The 18994-nt window shown below is 44.8% G+C and overlaps 1 protein-coding gene across 3 annotated transcripts in view; it reads left to right on the forward strand.

The window, feature by feature from the left end:
* BIRC6 (baculoviral IAP repeat containing 6) overlaps nt 1-18994 on the forward strand; it is a 295572-nt gene that overhangs the window by 19213 nt on the left and 257365 nt on the right. For all 3 annotated transcript variants that reach the window (XM_029060209.2, XM_029060223.2, XM_029060216.2), the window contains exon 2: nt 14804-14985. In XM_029060209.2, the coding sequence (XP_028916042.1) occupies nt 14804-14985 (182 nt within the window). The remainder of the gene's footprint in view (nt 1-14803; nt 14986-18994) is intronic.

An 18994-nucleotide genomic window follows, 5' to 3' on the forward strand; every position in this document is an offset into this window, starting at 1 on the left:
CTCAGTAAACAGTATGAATTGAAGGTTTGAGGGCTGGCGAGAGGCCCAGCTCCGGAGACCTTTCCCTGTCGGCCGCTTCTCAGCTCCCCCTTTGCCGGAGAAAGACCCCACCCCCAGAACTGCTCCTCGGATCTCCGCCGGGGTGGGTCACATCCCACCCTTTTTGTCGTTCTTTGGTTTGGAGAGCCAGATGGGTGGTGGTTGGTCGAACCCCCAATGGAAAATCCCAGCCAGCCTCCGCCGTTTTGTGGTGGATGTATGTGTTCTTTTTCCCAAGCCAATAAATAACTTCAAAGCGAGCTTCAGCCCTAACCCATATGGTCCTTGCTGTTTGGGAATACTTTTCAAGATCCTTTTTATGCGTCTTGGGTTGCTGAAGAAACATGTCTTCAGTAGGATGTGTAAGGTAGGACTGAGATGTGTGAAGCAAGGCTGAAGTCATCAAACTCACCCCGATGAAGAGGTCACGTTAACTTTGTGTTAAATGATAGTGAAATTGTTATGCTTCCCAAGTCATAATTTCTAAATTCTTTGTGAAGCATCCATGAGGCCAAATTTTTTTTTAAATATGGTATTTATTAAGTGCTTACTATGTGCCAGGCACTGTACTTAGCACTAGAGTAGGTACAAGCTAATCAGCTAATCAGGTTGGATTCATCCATTTATTCATTCATTCTTATTTATTGAGTGTTTACTGTGTGCAGAGCACTGTACTAAGCACTTGGGAGATAAATATAAACAGATTCCCTGCTCACAATGAACTTAGAGTCAAGAGGCGGAGAAAGACATTAATATAAATAAATGACAGATGTGTACATAAGTACTGTGGGGCTAGGAGGGAGGATGAACAAAGGGAGTAAGTCAGGGTGACGCCGAAGGGATAGGGAGAAAAGCAAGGAAGGGCTTAGGGAAGTCTTCTTGGAGGAGGTGTGCCTTCAGTAAGGGTTGGAAGGAGGGGAGAGCAATTATTTGATAGGAGGAGGGAGGACGTTCCAGGCGAGAAGTAGGATGTGGGCAAGAGGTCAGTGGCGAGACAGACGAGATTGAGGTACAGTGAGCAGGTTTAGCATTAGAGGAGCAAAAGTGTGCGGGCTGGCTAGTAGTAAGGAAGTAGCGACGTGAGTTAGGAGGGGGAAAGTTGATGGAGTGCTTTGAAGCCAATGGTGAGGAGGGTTTTTTGTTTGTTTGATGTGATGGTGGTTGGGCAACCCCTGGGTTTTTTGAGGAATGGGGAAACAGATTTTGAACATTTTTGTAGAAAACTGATCTGGGCAGTCGAGTTAAGTATGGACTTAGGTGGGAAGAGACAGGAGGTTGGGAGGTCATTAGAAGGCTGATAGAGTAATCGAGGTAGGATAGGATAAGTGATTGGATTAATGTGGTCGCAGTTTGGATGGAGAGGAAGAGGAAAGGGCAGATTTTAGCGATGTTTTGAAGAGGGAAGCGGCAGGATTTAGCGATGGGTTGAATGACAGGAGCCAAGGATAACACCAAGGTTACAGGCGTGTGAGACGGGAAGAATGATGGCACGTCTGCAGTGATAGGAAATTCGGGGAGGGCAGGGTTTGGGTGGGGAGATAAGCAGTATAGCTTAGTGGAAAGAGCAGGGGCTTGGGAGTAAGAAGCCATGGGTTCTAATCCTGACTCCGCCACTTATCAGCTGTGTGACTTGGGGCAACTTAACTTCTCTGTGCTTCAGTTGCCTCAGCTGTAAAATGGGGATTAAGACTGTGAGCCCCATGTGGGACAACCTTTACCTTGTATCTACCCCAGTGCTTAGAACAGTGCTTGGCACATAGTAAGTGCTTAACAAATGCAGTTATTATAAGGAGCTCTGTTTTGGACATGTTAAGCTTGAGGTTATGGGAGGACATACAAGTACAGATGTCTTGAAGGCAGGCGGAAATGCGAGGCTGCAGAGAGAGAAAGAGATCAGGGTTGGAGATGTAGATATGGGGTGTCGTCAGCATAGAGGATGTCCCATGTGGGCTCCCAGGCTTTTACTGATGTGGTCACTGAGACCCAGATAAGTGAAGCGACTTACCCAAGGTCCCTTAGGAGACAAGTGGCAGAGCCGAAATTAGAACCCATGTCCTTCTGACTCTCAGCCTGGTGCTCTATCCACTAGACTAGGTTGCTTCTACAGATGCAGGTTCCACTTTCTGCTTATTAGGTGAGTTTGCAAAACATCTGACTTACTGGGAATCTGACATTGGCATACTTAGAAACAAACTTCACTTAGCAAACGATAAATTGCCCTCCTGCCTAAAGATTGTGGGCCCCTTGAGGGATAGGCCCCCTGTCTAATTCCCACTTGTATGCTCTCTCCAAGAACTGTTGTAAAGTGCTCTGCACACAGTCAGCGCTCACCTCCCTTCTCTCTTTCTCCTGCCCACCCTGCATGCTCCGCTCCTCTGCGCTCACCTCCTCCCCCGTTTGCGCCTATCCCGCTGTCGACCTCTGGCCCACGTCCTCCTGCTGTCATGGAATGCCCTCCCTCCTCTCCTCCACCAAGCTAACTCTCTTCCCCTCTTCAAAGCCCTACTGAGACCTCACCTCCTCCAGGAGGCCTTCCCAGACTGAGCTTCCCCTTTTCCCTCTGCTCCCTCTCTGCTCCCCCTCCGCCCTCTGCTCCCTCCCCCTTCCCCCCTTCATCTCCCCTCAGCTAAGCCCTCTTTCCCTCTGCTCCTCCCCCCTCCCTTCCCCTCAGCACTGTGCTCATTTGTATATATTTTATTACCCTATTTATTTTGTTAATGAGGTGTACATCCCCTTGGTGCTATTTACCGTGATGGTGTTGTCTTGTTTTTGTCCGTCTGTCTCCCCCAATTAGACTGTGAGTCCGTCATTGGGCAGGGATTGTCTCTATCTGTTGTCGAATTGTATATTCCAAGCGCTTAATACAGTGCTTTGCACATAGTAAGTGCTCAATAAATACTATTAAAGAATTGAATTAGTGAATACTGCACCCCCAGCTAAAGTAAGCCTATCCAATAATATTTCAGTAGAGATGAGGCCCTACCGTAGACTACCTGGCGGCAAATTGGTAGTAACTACATAAGTAGGAGCCTTTTCCTCGATGACAGCTTCAACAAGGGGTGTTTGAGGCAAGCAGGACCCTGTGCCCTCTCTTCCTTTCTCTGCTGGCTGTCCTTAGGCCATGCTCCTTAAATCCTCCCCCTCCGGGAAGCAGGATGCACAAAGGGCAATCCTGGAAAGCCCCCTGAGTTGCTGGGATTGGGTTTGCAACATTTAAGGCAGCTGGAGCTCTGCCTCCCTTTCCAAGCTTGGCCTGGGGCAATTCCTCCCCTGCTCTCTGTCATAGGCCCCCCACCCCTTCCTCCTCACCCCCCTCCAACCCCGATGACAGATGACATGGCAGTTACCGTGCCTGAAAGCAATTGCCCACCATTTTCTCCAAGGACAGTCCGATTCATATAGTGATGGTATTTGTTAAGCGCTTACTCGATGCCAGGCACTATACTAAGTGCTGGGGTCGTTAGAAGCAGATCGAACCGTGCTTTGTACAGTGCTCTGCACATAGTAAGCACTCAATAAATACTATTGAATGAACCGGACCCAGTCCCTGTTCTGTGTGGGGCTCACAGTCTCAATCCCCATTTTCCAGTTGAGGTAACTGAGGCACAGAGAAGTGAAGTACCCAGGGTCACGCAGCAGACACGTGTGGTGGAGCTGGGATCAGAACGCATGACTTTCCGACTCCCAGGCCCATGCTCTTTCCCCTAGGCCACACTGCTCTACGCGTGAACGTGCTCGGTACAGCAGCCAAACACCTTCGACCGCGACTCGTGGATGAGCCAGTTGGTAGATCACTTTAGGAAGGATGCTGATGGTTTCAGGCAAAGGTGTCCTAAATGTGTCGAGGAGCCACTTTTTTGTGATGTCTTCCCCGATTAATCCCGGTTACTCTCCAGCTTCTCAGCACAATTCCTGAGGTCTGCCCTCACCCCGTATGTATTCTTAGAAGTAACGTATCTCTCCGAACTCATTCATACTGATTGTCTCTGAGTCTATCTTGGAATGTTACGGGATCGATGTTCATTTAGGATTTTACCTGCCGCCTCCTAGTTCCTGGTAAAATGCTATTCATCCTCTCGATGCTCAAATACTTCTCGGTTGATCGGGTGGCAGTTTTCAAAATCCGGGATCATATTCCAGCTACATCATTATTTTTTGGCTCCTCAGTGGTTTCTCAAAAACATCTAGCTCATGAAGGATAATTAAAGGAAGGGAAAATCAGATTTTTGAAAAAGCATCCTAGCTTTCACAATTGGCGCGTTGAAGCACCCTGCAAGAACTCGAGGCAAACAGTCCTAATTTTCAAGGTTATAGAAATCATATGCATCTGGAAGCAGAGTCAACTTTTAACTGCCCATTTGTCAAATCGATTAAATTGGCCTGACCTTGGATCTCATTGTTCAGAGATCCTGGAATATTTGGTTGTAGTAGCAGGGAAGCAGCATGATGTTGTGGATGGAATGTGGGTCTGGGAGGCAGGAGGTCTTGAGTTCTAATCATAGCAGAGTGAAGTGTGGACTGGAGTAGGGAAAGACAGGAGGCAGGGAGGTCAGCGAGGAGGCTGATGCGGTAATCCAGGTGGAATAGGATGAGTGACTGGATTAACGTGGTAGCAGTTTGGATGGAGAGGAAAGAGCAGATTTTAACTATATCGTGGAGGTTGGACCGACAGGAATCACGGGTAAGGTGCTCAAATTCATAAAATACTGAAGCTAGTAGTAGAGGTTAAATTTCAAAGTTAATAATAATGAATTCAGTTAACTAGGCTGAGAAGTATGTGCCAAAGAATAAAATCTTCCTTCCTCCACATCTTCCTGTGTGCAGGGCACTGCACCATGAGGTTGGAAGAATTCAGTCGATCAGTGGTATATATCGAATGCTTACTGTGTGCAGAGCACTGTACAATACGATTGATAGACCTGATCCCTGCCCTCGAGGAGTCTATGATTTAGAAGATGTTAGATATTGAAATTACAGCTAGAGGAACTAACTGAGAATAATAATAACTTCCAACCGTCTAATGCAGTGCCCTGCATACAGGAGATGCTCAATAAATGCCATTAGTTGATTGACTATAAATATATACCCAAGGGCAGGAAAGGGGAAAAAAACGAATGGCTCAGGAGATGGGGATCGATGCGAGCATGCTCGACGGGGGACTTTGACTCTTCGGGCAGCTTCAAACAAGTGGAAAGCTGCGTTGTGCCGAATTGGACCAAGGGAGGGAGTTCCAGGCTTGAGGAACAGCCTAGATGAAGGGACGGAGGCTGGCGAGTTGATAGTGAGGTATACTCAGCTTGAGAAAAACAAAGAAACGAGGCGGGGAATAGTGGGTGAAGAGAGCTGACGCCAGTCGATCGACCAAGTCACTGGTATTTATTGAGCTGTCACTGCGTTTGCAAAGCACTGTACTAAGCTCTTGTTTGGGAAAGCACACTACTATGTAGTAGGTAGATACAATCTCTGCCCACAAAGAACTTTAAGTCTATAGGGTGAGTCAGACATTCAAATAAATTAGAGATACGGGAAATGGCTATGTACACGAGCCCTCTGGGGCTGGAGTGAGGTGAATATCAAGTGCTTAAGGGGCACAGATGTGAGTGCGTAGGTGGTGTAGAAGGGAGCGTGGACTGGGGAAATGAGGGCCTAGGGAAAGCCTTTGGGAGGAGACGTGATTTTAGGAGGGCTTTGAATGTGGGGAGAGGTGGTCCGTCGGATCTGAGGAGGGTAAGAGTTGCAGGCCAGAGGGAGGACAGGAGCAAGAGATCAAATGAGGGAATAGACAACATCGAGGTACAGAGCGTAGCTTGCCGTTAAAGGGGTGAAGCGTGTGGGTTGGGAGAGCAGATGGAGTGCCTTAATCAACTGATTGGAACGAGTTTCTGTTTGATACAGAGGTAGAGGGGCAACCGTTGGAGATTTTTGAGGAATGGAGAGATGTGGACTGAAAGTCTTTTTTTTTTTTTTTTTAAGAATGTTGATCGGGGCAGCATGGTGAAGTATGGACTGAAGAGGAGTCAGGGAGGGGAGGTCATCAAGGTGGCTTGTCCTCTAGACTATAAGCTCGTTGTGGGCAGTGAATTTCTGCTATATTATTAGATCGTACTCTCCTAAGTGCTTAGTACAGTGCTCTGCACACAGTAAGCGCTCAGCAAATACAGCTGATTGGATATAAGTGCTTGGATCAGTGTGGTAGCAGCTTGGGTGGAAAGGAAGGGTTGGATTCTAGAGATGTTGTGACGGTAGAACCGACAGGATTTGGTGACAGATTGCACGTGCGAGCAGTCGAGGCTGGACATCAAGGTTATGGGCTGGTGAGACAGGGAGGATGGTGGTGCTGTTTACAGGGATGGGATAACAGGGTGTGGGTGGGGAGATAAGGAGCTCTGGCTTGGACATGTTAAGCTTGAGATGCCGGAAGGACATCCAGATGGAGGTGTCCTGAAGACAGGAGGAGACTGCAGAGGAGGAGGGAGATTAGGGCTGGACATGTAGATATGGAAATCATCTGCGTAGAGGTAGAAGTTAAAGCCGTGGAAGAGGACGATATCTCCAAGGGAGCGGGGGTAGATCCGGAAGGGAAGCTGATACGGAGGGCGATGGTGGAGAGTCTTGTGGTCAGCTATGAGGAGTCTTAGACGTGGTAACAATTTTACGAGGAAGGTGAATCGCTGGAGAACGGCCGTTTTGCTTTTGAGTTCATGACCCCTTAACCTATACCCGAGGGGAAGAAAGGCACTCCGCTCTATGTACTTCCCAATCCACACGTACACAAAGGTCAAGGCAACGTGGCATCAGTCGGAACATCTGTGAAGCCGTTGAGGAGGCTCGTGATCAGCGTTGAAGTGTTTGAAGCGGTGTAGTGGAAATTTGGGCGGAGGGGAACTGTAGTGTTTAGGGCAGCTGTCTTCTCCTTCGTCTTAATCTGGCTATCTCATCAGCCAACTCATTCACTGAGCTGATTCCTCATTCATTTCTTTATATGCAGGGTCTCACTCCTGTGCATCAGTTTATGCCTTACTATCTCTCCCTTACTCTCAATCCGCATATTAAAGAGTAAATGATAGAAAGCGGAATTCATTTCTATTTCTGTAGTATGTTTCCCCAACTACTGGAATAGTACTCTCTGCTCACTAGACTGTAAACTCGTTGTGGGGAAGGAATGTGTCCGTTTATTGTTGTAGTGTGTTCTCCCAAGCGCTCAGTACAGTGCTCTGCACACAGTAAGCGGTCAATAATACAATTGAAGGAATGAATGACATGCCGTTGCCAATGGTGGGGTCAAGAGAAGTTTGGGCCTGAGTCATTTCGACTGCTTTCCATTGGTGAAATTTTTAAGTTCATTTTTTTCTGTTTCACAACAGTTTAATGAGAATTTGACTGGTGTTCTGAGTTTTCTTTGGACACTGAGCAGGGCACGCATTCCTTGTAGGGAAGTGCACCAGGAGTATATAATTCTCACCCAGTTGAAATTCAAATCAGTAGTCCCCAAAGTAATTGGCATTATAGAATGATATTGAGGGTGTTGTACATTTTCTCTTAGTAGTTTGGATTTTTATTTTATTTTTGGATATGAGCCGGTTACGTCGTATTGACTTTTTGTGAACTGCACGTCAGTATATATGTTGATCTAAATCGATTGCCGTGTTTTGGTTTTTAAATTCGGTTCTGGAATTTTAAGTCTGGAACTTGATTTAAAATCAAGATTAGATTCAAATTCCGTATTTCTTCTTCACGACATGGGCAGCGTGAACCCTTTTTACAAGCAAACAAGCTAAAGGCGTCAAAAAATGCAAGTAACATTCCAGAGCTGGTTCATGACATAATTTGGACTTGAACCCTTATTACTAATCAAATGCTCTGTCCATTAAATTATACTGCCTCTAGTAGAGTCCTGTAAAAGGCTTAATTCTGAGCATCCACTTTCTCAGTTGAAGCCATAGTCAAGTGAGAGAAACTGTAAGAGATTGAAATGAAAACTTCAAAGTGTGTATGCAGATAGTTTATACAAAGCATTTATTAGAAGCAGCAGGGTTGAATTGTATTTTCCAAGCACTTAGTATAGTGCTCTGCACACAGTAAGTGCTCTATAAATATGACGGCTCTGGTAGTCAGAAGGACCTGGGTTCTAATGCCGGCTCTGCCGCTTGTCTGCTCTGTGACCTTGGGCAAGCCAGTTAATGTCTCAGTGCTTGTTACTTCATCTGCAAAATGGTGATTAATACTGTGAGCCCCATGTGGGCTATGGACTGTGTCTATCCTGATTAGCTTGTATCTCCCCCAGCACTTAGTACAATGCCTGGCACATAGTAAGTGCTTAACAAATTACCATTAAAAAAGAAATATAATAAAGATGAAAGTGAAACTATTGTCAGCTCAAGTATTTGAAATTTTCAGTCCAAAGAGTGAAAATATTGAGATACTTATAAAAAAACTTAATTTTGTTGTGTTTGGGGGGGTGGGGGTTGGGGTGCTATGATGAGAAGCTCAGAAATGTACAAATACTTTTAGTTTTCACAGTAGGGTCAGTCTGAGTGCTTAGTAGAGTGCCTGATACATAGTAAATGCTTAACAAATACAACTGTTATTATCATTATTATTATCTTTCATTACTCATACGTCATCTGGTATTAACCAGGCAGCACAGAGGGCTTGGTTTTGCTTCCTGGGACCTTTCCTATATCTGCTATATGGCATGTTGAGGATAAGGCCTCTTAATTGTTCAGGAAGTGCATAGTTCAATTCTTCAGTAGCTTATGCAGGTAGATTTTGGATGATTGATTAGTAAGGTCTTTCTGGAAATCCAGGGATGCCCTGGTTGCTTTCCCCGGGCCACCAGGTTCTTGTAAATGGTGATGAGAATGGCATCTTGGAGGTTTTGTGGGACTTTTTGAGCGTTAGGTCTCCTGTGTGCATGTAAATTTTGGCAGGAATGCCTTTAAATGCGATGGACTGATTCAGATCTAGGGGGGTTGAGTTATCCTTGTTTTCACCGCAGAGTAATAATTGTGGTGGTACTTGTTAAGCACTTACTATGTGCCAAGCACTGTACTAAGCAGATCAGATGCATTGCACCATCCCCACCCTTTCCCCAACCCTATCCCGTTATTGGTACCTTCCCTCCCATCCCCCTCGCCGGCCCCCGTCAACTCAGTTTCATCAAGTGGGGGAAGAAAAAAACAGCCTCGGTCCCCTTGCTTTCCTTTGCTCCTTTCTCATTCTGAAAAGCAGCAGGATACTAAAATAAGTGTTCAGGCTTCTGACGTCTCCCTAGCTTTACCTAGGACCTCCCCTTTTCTTTGTCACTGTCTTGTACCATATTACTTGTCTGGCTGGTGGAGTCAGTTTTACACAGAAACTGGTTGCCCCTGAAACTAGCCGTTAACGAAATGTTACTTCCTTTTTGTTGCATGTTACATTTTCATTAGAACTCTCCTCCCATTCTGTGTTATTTGAAGAGGTTGGTAGGTGTAATTTTGAGAGAGAGTTTGAGAGGTTGATTGGCTCTACATTCATTCATTCATTCAATAGTATTTATTGGGCGCTTACTATGTGCAGAGCACTGTACTAAGCGCTTGGGACGAACAAGTCGGCAACAGATAGAGACAGTCCCTGCCGTTTGACGGGCTTACAGTCTAATCGGGGGAGACGGACAGACAAGAACAATGGCAATAAAGAGAGACCCAGCTTCATTGAAGTATGTTACATTGCTTGTTAGAAAGTGTGGTTTAATATTATGGATTAATATTATGATTAAGTCATGTACATCCTGTCTCTGTCAATTGGCGTCTCTGTGCCTCAGTTTTCTCATATGTAAAAATGGGGATTAAATCCTACTCCCTCCTACCTAGTTTGTGAACCCCATGTGGGGGAGGGACTGTGTCCAGACTGATGACCTTGTGTCTACCCCAGTGCTTGGCACATAGTGGGCACTTTACGATTACCAGTATCATTATTGTTATTACATTATTGTCATTATTATTGCTACATATTCCCTTCCCTTCTTCCATCTATTTGTCATTTATTTTAGTTTTTACCTCTCCTGGTAGGCCGACAGGGACCGTATCCAACTTGATTAGCCTGTATCTACCCCAGAGCGTAGTATAATGCCTTGTGTATAGTAAGCACTTACCAAACATCGTAAAACAAACCAAGCAAAAGATAATTTTGGAGAACATTACATGATGAGACCAGGCCCTGGTAGTATCTGAACCAGTTTAGTGGTGGTGTTCAGCCAGCCTTGTCTCGTTACATTTAGATAGATTTGATCCCACGGTGGCCTACGTTACTTCTCTCGGTCTTGTCTTAAACCTAGCATAACCCACCTTCAAATCTTGCCAGACAGTCCCAGACACACTTTTTGCTACCAAAAACATGAACGTGCCTACCCTTATTGGCTTTTGTTCCAAGTTCCAAACAAAACGAGCTGAGCAGATTAGTCCCTGCTCAGTATTTATTGAGCACTTAATATGTGCAGTGCACCATTTTAAGCGCTTAATACAGTAGAACAGAGTTAGTAGACACGTTCCCTGCCCACCGCGAGCTTATAGTCTAGAGAAGAGCCTACCTTTGGAGACCAAGTCGGCCTGGGCAGACAGAGATCATGCTGGTAATTGAATGGATACTTAAACACAGAATAGGCCTTGGGTTTAAGGATTTGTTGCATTTTACTCGGGAGGTGAGACAAGGGCAAGTTATGGCAGTTGCATGTTAAGCCAAGGTGAGTTGAATCAGAGGTAGCCACTTGGGCCTGAATGTTTCAGTAGAGAACACCTTGGAGCTTTGTGAGTCTTGTGCTAGCTCTGAGGGAAAGTAGAAAGCCCAAGTCATTGGGCCCCAAAATACCGCTTTTGTGTACATGTCTCCCAAAATGGTGATAAGCGGCATGCTGGGATGTTATCATCTTGCATTAATCACAATTTTCCGGCAGGTTCTCTGAAATACTATCCTTGTTCTATATCGGATCCACTGGAACGCGTATGTGGGGTGTTTGAGCCGCAGTAATAAGAGAGTGACTCTTCCCTAGGCTTTCCCTCTTGGGCATTCTTGAGAATCTTCTCAAACTCGGGCTTCTACCTACCTGCCTTCCTGCCTTCCTCCTCTTCTCTCTCCCTAGCATCTTTTCTGTCTGGAAGGGTTACACCCATCTCGCTGAGCAAAAGGGGTAGTGTTGTTTTGGGGAATGCCAGTGGAGTTCTGGGATGGTGTGCAGTTTATATCCAACTGGGAGAGGAAGCGTTGCAGAGATTATTGAGAGAGGAAATAGGTCTACATTGTCGGTTGCTTTTTCAGTAGAGATTTGTATAGAGATTTTGCATCTTTTTAATTACCTGCTATTCAACTGTTCTAAATATAGTGGATTATTGAAATCTTTTGAAGCCCAAAACCCTTAAATAATTTGCAGGGAATTTAAGATTTTTTGCCCTTCTTCCTTTGTTCAAGCCAGCTGACCGTTTTTCGTCTCTGCTTAACTCCCCTTTACCCCCTAGTTGTCTGCTTTCCCAGTCCTTTGGTGGGTGGGGGGGGGTGGTCTTCTTTCTGCTCATTTTGCTTTGAGTGCCTGCTTGATACCAGACTTGCTAAAGAGTTATTTCTCTGCTCTTTCACCATCCCAGAGTTTTCTCCTGGCTGGCTCAGTTAAGATGCTTATTCTTCATTTATTTTCCCTTATTTTCCCACCAAGTAGAGGATGTGTGACAAAGACTGCCAAATTATATTGATTAAAGTCGCCGCCGAGTGTTTGGTTTGAGAGTTTGCCATCAGGGAGTCTATCAAAATGTGAGCCTTTGTTTTTGTAAGGCCACTACTTTGTGGGTTGGGAGAAGGTGGATTGTCATTTTTCCCTCTATAGTATTGTTGAAAATTGGTGCATCACGAATTACTGATGGAGGATACTGGGTCAAGTGAGGGATGTCAGGGTAGCCACAGGGAGTAGCCACTGTGTGTCAGGTGCCCTAACAGATGATCAAGAAGGATATGGGTCAGAACTGAGAGCCGCTCAAAAAGGAATTATTAATTTTTCAGAACCCTGAAATTCAGTTAAGGTCAAATGATATAGAACTCGAAAAAAGAAAATTGGTCCCCTTACTGGAAATGGGTCTTGTCATTAACTTCCAGAGCAGCGGTCATTGCACCTTCAGGAAAATTGGCCAAGGAAGAACTGGATTTAAGACACTAAACCTTTAATTGCTTCGGTTACAAATCCACCCTTGGAAACGCTCTTGGTTTTCAGACTAACCTTAATGCTCGGCCGATACTTAGTAGAAGTGTTTTACAGTATTGCAAGGTGAAGAATAAGGAAGAATCAGAATCATGAGCTAGTGCCTGGCATTCAAGGATGCCAAGAATTTCTTCTTATGCTAACACTGACTTGTGTAAATCCATCCCAGTTGTATAATCCCTTGGGGATTAGTTCCTTTGTGCTAAATGTTGCTAACACAAGGGTGGGCAAGTTATGGTCTGGGAAATCACATCCAGCCTGTGACGTGATTGAATCTGGTTCACCACTATGTCTGGGAAAAAAAAATGTGGTTATCTATCTATGGCTATCATTGTATAATGTATGCACCGTCATCATTCCAACTAAAAGCATGCCCGACGCCTTGGACTCGGTACTGGTAATGAAAAAGAAATATTTTCTGAAAGTGAGTTCTTTGAGGTGTTGGAAGTTTTCAGGAAATTACCACACTTCTTCCAGGATACTGAAGGTGATCATGGTGTCATGAAAGATTTAATTAAAAATCTGAGTCGTTTACTTTTCACTGCAAAGAGCAGGTGCATTAAAATCAAATTGCCTTGCTCTTGCCTAATCAGGTACATTAATTTCCATTTCCCTTTGGTAAATAATAATGGGTGTACTCTTGTTGCCCAAATCTAAAGTTTCACCTCGTGCCTGCAGTACTGCCGACTTTCTAGGTATGCGGCACCTGCCCGAGGAAACTTGAACCGGTAGCAGAGCTCAGTGTAAACCATCTCTTCTGTAGATTTCCCCTCATTTCCAGTAGTTACTCTGTAGAGGAGAAAACCTTCAAGTTAGCCGACTGGTCACCAGAGGGCTGGAATCATGTTGGTTTAGCCAGTTTTTCACGAGTGCACAACACAGTCAGTGGATACTTAAATTACATTTGATAATTATTCTTAAAGCAGTTCCCCGATTATACCTCCAGTCAGGAAGGTAGGTAATTAATTAGGGGACTGGGATTCCCACTAGAGTGCTGGAGGTGTTGGGGGTGAAGATGCTAGGGGTTTCAGTGGTGGAGATTTAGTCTATCTAGGCTAGTCCTGTGGTTGGAGAATCCTCTGCCTTGCAGGAAGTTTGCGCATCTCCTCGCCCAGTTGTGCACTTCTGAGCGAGGATGAGGATATCTGGATATGATCCATGCAGATATTTCTTTTTTTCAGATGGATGTGAAATATTTTACTTAACCTAGAGGTAGATGTGAAAACTAGGTAAAAGAACAACCAAGTAATGAGCGTTCAACAGGAATAGGCTGTAGGGTTTTGAACAGCATTAGTACCAGGCCTGAAGATTGTAAAATAAAATCCAGTTAGAAAATACTGTGTTTTCCTGCCTGCTGATTTAATAATAATGATAATTATCATTGTGGCACCCGTTAAGGGTTTACGGTGTGCTAAACACCGAACTAAATTGAAAGTTTCCAAAGCGCTAAAATTTTCAAAGTGATTATCAGTCCGTCCGCCCAAGGCCTCTTGGCTCGCCCCTTTAGCCGTCTGTTTCTCTCTGCTCCACACAGCTCCTCCAGGTTTTCCCTGGTTGAGGTGGGGGTCTGAGTTGCCTACAAAAGTGAGAGTCTTCAAAGAAGAATCTTGACTTGTCAAGGCCCACCAGGGCTGGCAGTCGGGGGAGGGTGACAAGTTGAGCCATAGTAGGGAGTGAAACGCTGCTTGTCATGTCAGACGTGAGTGCCGATGTTAAAGTCCCCACCCCGGGCCCAGACATCCTTGTATCTGCCTGGTACAACTTCTGCCAAGTATGGGGTGATGCTCAGTGGTAAGCTCGTCCTCAGGAGATTTAGGTCCCAAAAGGATTTATTCATTTATATATATATATATATATAAAGAAACTCTCGTCTTGAAACACACTTCTACCATGTAGACCAATGCAGTGCGTGGCTTAGGTGTAATTTGGAGGAAATTTGATTTTTTTCAAGAAATCTTTCGAAACCTTGCAGTTGTTGGAAAAAAACTATAAATGTGGAAGGAGTTGTCTGAACCTTAAACTTTGAGGATAAATATCCAGTATTTCAGTTAAAATGAAAATTTCCCTAAATGCACGTATGTTATCTTTGCCACAGAGCAGTGTGGCCTAGTGGAGAGGTCAGAGGCCCGGGGTTCCAATCTCAGTTCTGCCACTCATCTGCTGTGTGACTTTGGGCAAGTCATTTCTCTCATTTGTAAAATGTGGATTCAATTCCTGTCTCCCTCAGTCGGTGGTATTCGTTGAGCGCTTACTGTATGCAGAGCACTGTACTAAGTGTTTTGGAGAGTACGATTTAACAGAGTTGGTATCTAAACTGTGAGTCTCAGGTGGGACAGGGTCTATATTTTGACCTGATTATCTTGCATCTACCTTAGATCTTAATACAATGCTTGGCACAGAGTAAACACTTTACAGATATCACTATTATTATTATTGTTGCTGCTGTTGTTGTTTATGTTTAGCCAGAGTGACCGTTGAAGCTAAATTATTTCCTGAAAAGATAGGACACTTTCTGAATGTTTAATTATTCTCTTCCCCATACAGCGAAGCCAGGTGGACGAGTAAAATGTCAGTATATTTCTGCGGTGGATAAAGTGATCTTTGTGGACGATTATGCAGTGGGATGTAGAAAAGACCTTAATGGAATCTTGCTGCTGGACACAGCTCTGCAAACTCCGGTGTCCAAACAGGATGATGTGGTTCAGCTTGAATTACCCGTTACAGAGGTAAGTCGAACGCTCTTTGAAATGTTTTTGAATTTAAGGCCCGGCACTCGTATCACCCATTTCTTCTTCTGAGTTCTGGAATGGATGCCGAGAGGCTGTACTTCTAATGAGATGCATCGTCCCCCGAGCAGCCCGACTAAAGCAAAGAAGACTTTTATCCCCTTAGCGACTGGGAAGGTTTGCTCAAACTTCTGATGTACCTAGGCACCGTTATACAGTGAGACTAAGCTTATTTGCTGAAGGGAGTAAAATCCCAAGGCTACATGGTCATTGCCAGCCTTTTGAAAAACACAGATTGAATTTAAGTGGTGTATATTTTATACAGTGTCAAATTGTAGTTGCCCAATAAAAGTATTCCAGTTTCAATCTTTGCTTCCAGCCAGTTAAGACTTTTGGAAAATAATTTTTGGCTGACCCAGATATCTTTAACTGCTCAGTGAAAACATTTTTTTCAAGTGTTCTGAATTCTTTTGCAATTTTGTAGTTTGAAAAATACCAGGCGCTGAAATTATGACCTTAGAGAATATCTAAATACTTTCGTGATAAGATACATAAGTGGACCTGACAGCAAGTTGTAGATGACTAATCATTTTGTTTGAAAACCAGTGATTGGTTTCAAAAGCAGTGATTTTATATCTAATTTATTACTTATATCCTCTGTCAACAAAATGTCCAACACGAACAGATCCCAGCCACAGTATCCATGTGACTTGCCAAGCTATCTCCATTGTTTTTGGACTTTTGTTTTTTTTTAATGGCATTTAGGTACTTACTATGTGTCAGGCTATACCGAATGCCTTTGACAGAAGGTAGGACGTCCCGAAGACGACGTCTCCCTGAAGTCACTATGGTTCGGAAATGACCCGACGCCATTTGTAAAAGAGAAAGACTGTGTCAGGCAGTCTTCTAAGTACTAGATTAGATACAAGATAATCAGGTTGGATGCAGTATATGTCCCACATGGGGTTTATGGTCTTAATCCCCATTTTACAGATGAGGCACAGAAGAGTGAAGTGACTTGCCCAAGGTTACCCAGCAGACAAGTGGCAGAGTTGGGATTAGAACCCAGATCCTTTTGACTCCCAGGCCAGGGCTCTTTCTGCTGGGCCACGCCACCTCTCTAGTTGCTTCTCTTAATCGTAATGGATAACAGTGGATTTAATTTTTCTTTCTTTGCACACTTTTTTTGCATTTAAGCCCTGCATTGGGGCGTTATGTCACAATGGGCATAGTATGTCAGTACATGTAGTTGACCCCTAACATGAGGTAACTGCCTATGGTGAGGAAAGAAAGAAAAATGTAATGGCACCTAGGTTGCAATGCAGGGAGATTGTGGGAACCCAAGTTAGCATACCTAAACTGGAGGTAGGGCAGCCAATAAGGATTTAAGAATCCACAAGTTCAAGGCACTGTACTAATTGTTTGGGTACGTGTTTGTAACTAAAAATAATTGTGATGTTTGTGAGCATTTATTATGTGCCAGAAACTGTCAGAATCTGGGGAAGATAGAAGATAATCAAGGTGGACACAGTCCATGTCCCAAATGGGGCTCACAGTCTGAAGAGGGAGGTCAGGTACCTATCCCCATTTTACAGATGGGGAAACTGAGACCCAGAGGAGATAAAAGTGCCTTGTCTGTGGTTGCGCAGAAGGCAAGTGGCAGAGCTGGGATCAGAACCCAGATCCTCTGATTCCCAGGCCCCGGCTCTTTCTACTAGGCTGTGTAGCTTCTAGAAATTCTTTCTATCTGGTAGAATTGGACAGCGGAGATCTCCTACGATTCAGGCACTGGGCCAAAAGACTACGAGTGATCACTACACAATCTTACCCTTAACAAATGAGAGAAATACTTTGGAATGATCAGTGTTTCAGTGAATTACTTGTCTACATGAGGAGCTTTCAAACCTTGTTAAGAAACTTACTTTTGCCATCGGAAGGGCTCCTGTCTGTACGCCTTCACATCCAGATTCCCTGTAATCACCCAACCTCTCCAAGCTTGCCTCCCCTATTTCTTTCCTCCCACCCTCGAGGTGCCCATTGGCGGTAAGTAGAGGGAAGAGCGATTGAAGCACGTGGTGGAGGCCCTGAGGGAACTATTCCTGCTGTAGCTTGGCTCAGGTCCCGAGTGAGGCACTTTTCTCTCCTGCTTCTACCACTTCTCAGCGGGCTATCTAGAGCTTCTTTTATTTCTCCCCGTATCTGCTGGAAAGACAGCACCCCCTTCTAGTCTTTCGAAGCTCCTAGAGGGGGTACGTGCTCCCCCGTGAAATCTGCCTGTGCATGATGGTGTCTGGATTGGACAACTTTGAACAGTGCGGGATGACTCTCCCTACCCTGCTCGACATCTTGATCCACTAGACTATAAGCTCATTGTGGGCGGGGGATGTGCCTACCAATTCTGTTCCCTCAAGCCCTTAATACAGTAAGCACTCAATAAATAATACTGATTGATCAACAACCCTGTATAACCAGTTCCAGAAAGCGTGCAGACTAGTAGATAATAATGATGGTATGTGTTAAGCGTGTACTACGTGCCAAGCACTGTTCAAAGTGCTGGGGTGGATAGATAACAAAGTTTCCAAAAGATGAAACCACCTCAGGCAGCTTGATGACAGTATCACAGTGCTCCTTTCTGAGTTCTATAAGTGGTAATGTTTGACACCAATAAGAGACTTGAGTTATAATAGGAATTATAATGGTATTTATTAAGTACTTACAATGTATTCAGCACTGTACTAAGGGCCAGGGTAGGTAGACACAAGAAAATCAGATCTGTAGCAGATCTTGACTCATATCAAGCTCATATTGTGAGAGGGAGGGAGGACAGGTATTTTATCCTCATTTTCCAGGGAAGGAAACTCAGGCGCAGGGCAATTAAATGACTCGCCCAAGGTTACACAGTAAGGAAAGTGGCAGAGCTGGACTGGAACCCAGATCTACTGACTCCCAATCCTGAGAAGCAGGGTGGAAAGAACACGGGCCGGGGAATCAGAGGACCTGGATTCTAATCCCGGCTCTGCCCTTTGCCTGCTGTGTGGCCTCGAGCCAGTCAACTTCTCTGAAGGTGTATTTTGTCATCTACAGAATGGGTATTCAATCTCTGCTCTCTCTCCTGCTTAGACTGAGAGTCAGGGACTGCGTCCAATCTGCATGTATCTGTGTCTACCCCAGTGTATTGTACAGTGCTTGCACATATGGATTGTACTGTAGAGGGTTATACAGTGCTTCACAAATACCCCTGTTATTATTACCATTACTTCTACTAAACTCTTTCCACTAGACCACACTGCCGTCCAAGTGACTGCCTTCTGAACTGATCCCACCCAGACTCCTTTGAAGCAGAAGAACATTAAAAACATGGACCTAAAAACAACCTCTTTGAAGCCAACGCCTTCCCTCACTCAGTATACGTTAGGTGACCCTGGATTGTGGCTTGTAAATTGAGAAAACAGGCTTGCCTGCTCCTTAGGGAATAGAGACTCTCTTAGAATAGTTAACCTTGTTTTGCAGGGCTTCTGGAGAGTGAAAGCAGTCGAGCCATTGCTCAGATTGTGAATGACTCATTTTTACTGCCAGCAGTTTGAAGCAGCCCTGGGTAACGAGTCATCTTTTAATTAACGTCTTATTTAGTCATGTGCAAGAATGCAGCACAGGGACTAGAAATAATTTAGCAGGTTCTTGACACTTTAAACGGAACGCTGTTCTTGACACTTTCAAGGGAACGCTCATTTCACTCGCCTGGTAAGGCTTCACCAAAAAAAAAATCTTTGACATGCTCAGGGTCTTTAGGCTGACTACCTTGACTATCTTGCCCATGAAATGACCTGCATCAGCTTATGGGTCTGGTTGGGTAGCCTGTTGTTGGGTAGGGATTGTCTCTATCTGTTGCCGAATTGTACTTTCCAAGTGCTTAGTACAGTGGTCTGCGCACAATAAGCGCTCAGTAAATACAATTGAATGAATGAATGGTTTCACCCCACCCCCCCGCCCCCAGAATTGGTGCAGTGCT

This window comes from Ornithorhynchus anatinus, chromosome 1 (genome assembly GCF_004115215.2).
Source record: "Ornithorhynchus anatinus isolate Pmale09 chromosome 1, mOrnAna1.pri.v4, whole genome shotgun sequence".
Lineage (NCBI taxonomy): Eukaryota > Metazoa > Chordata > Mammalia > Monotremata > Ornithorhynchidae > Ornithorhynchus > Ornithorhynchus anatinus.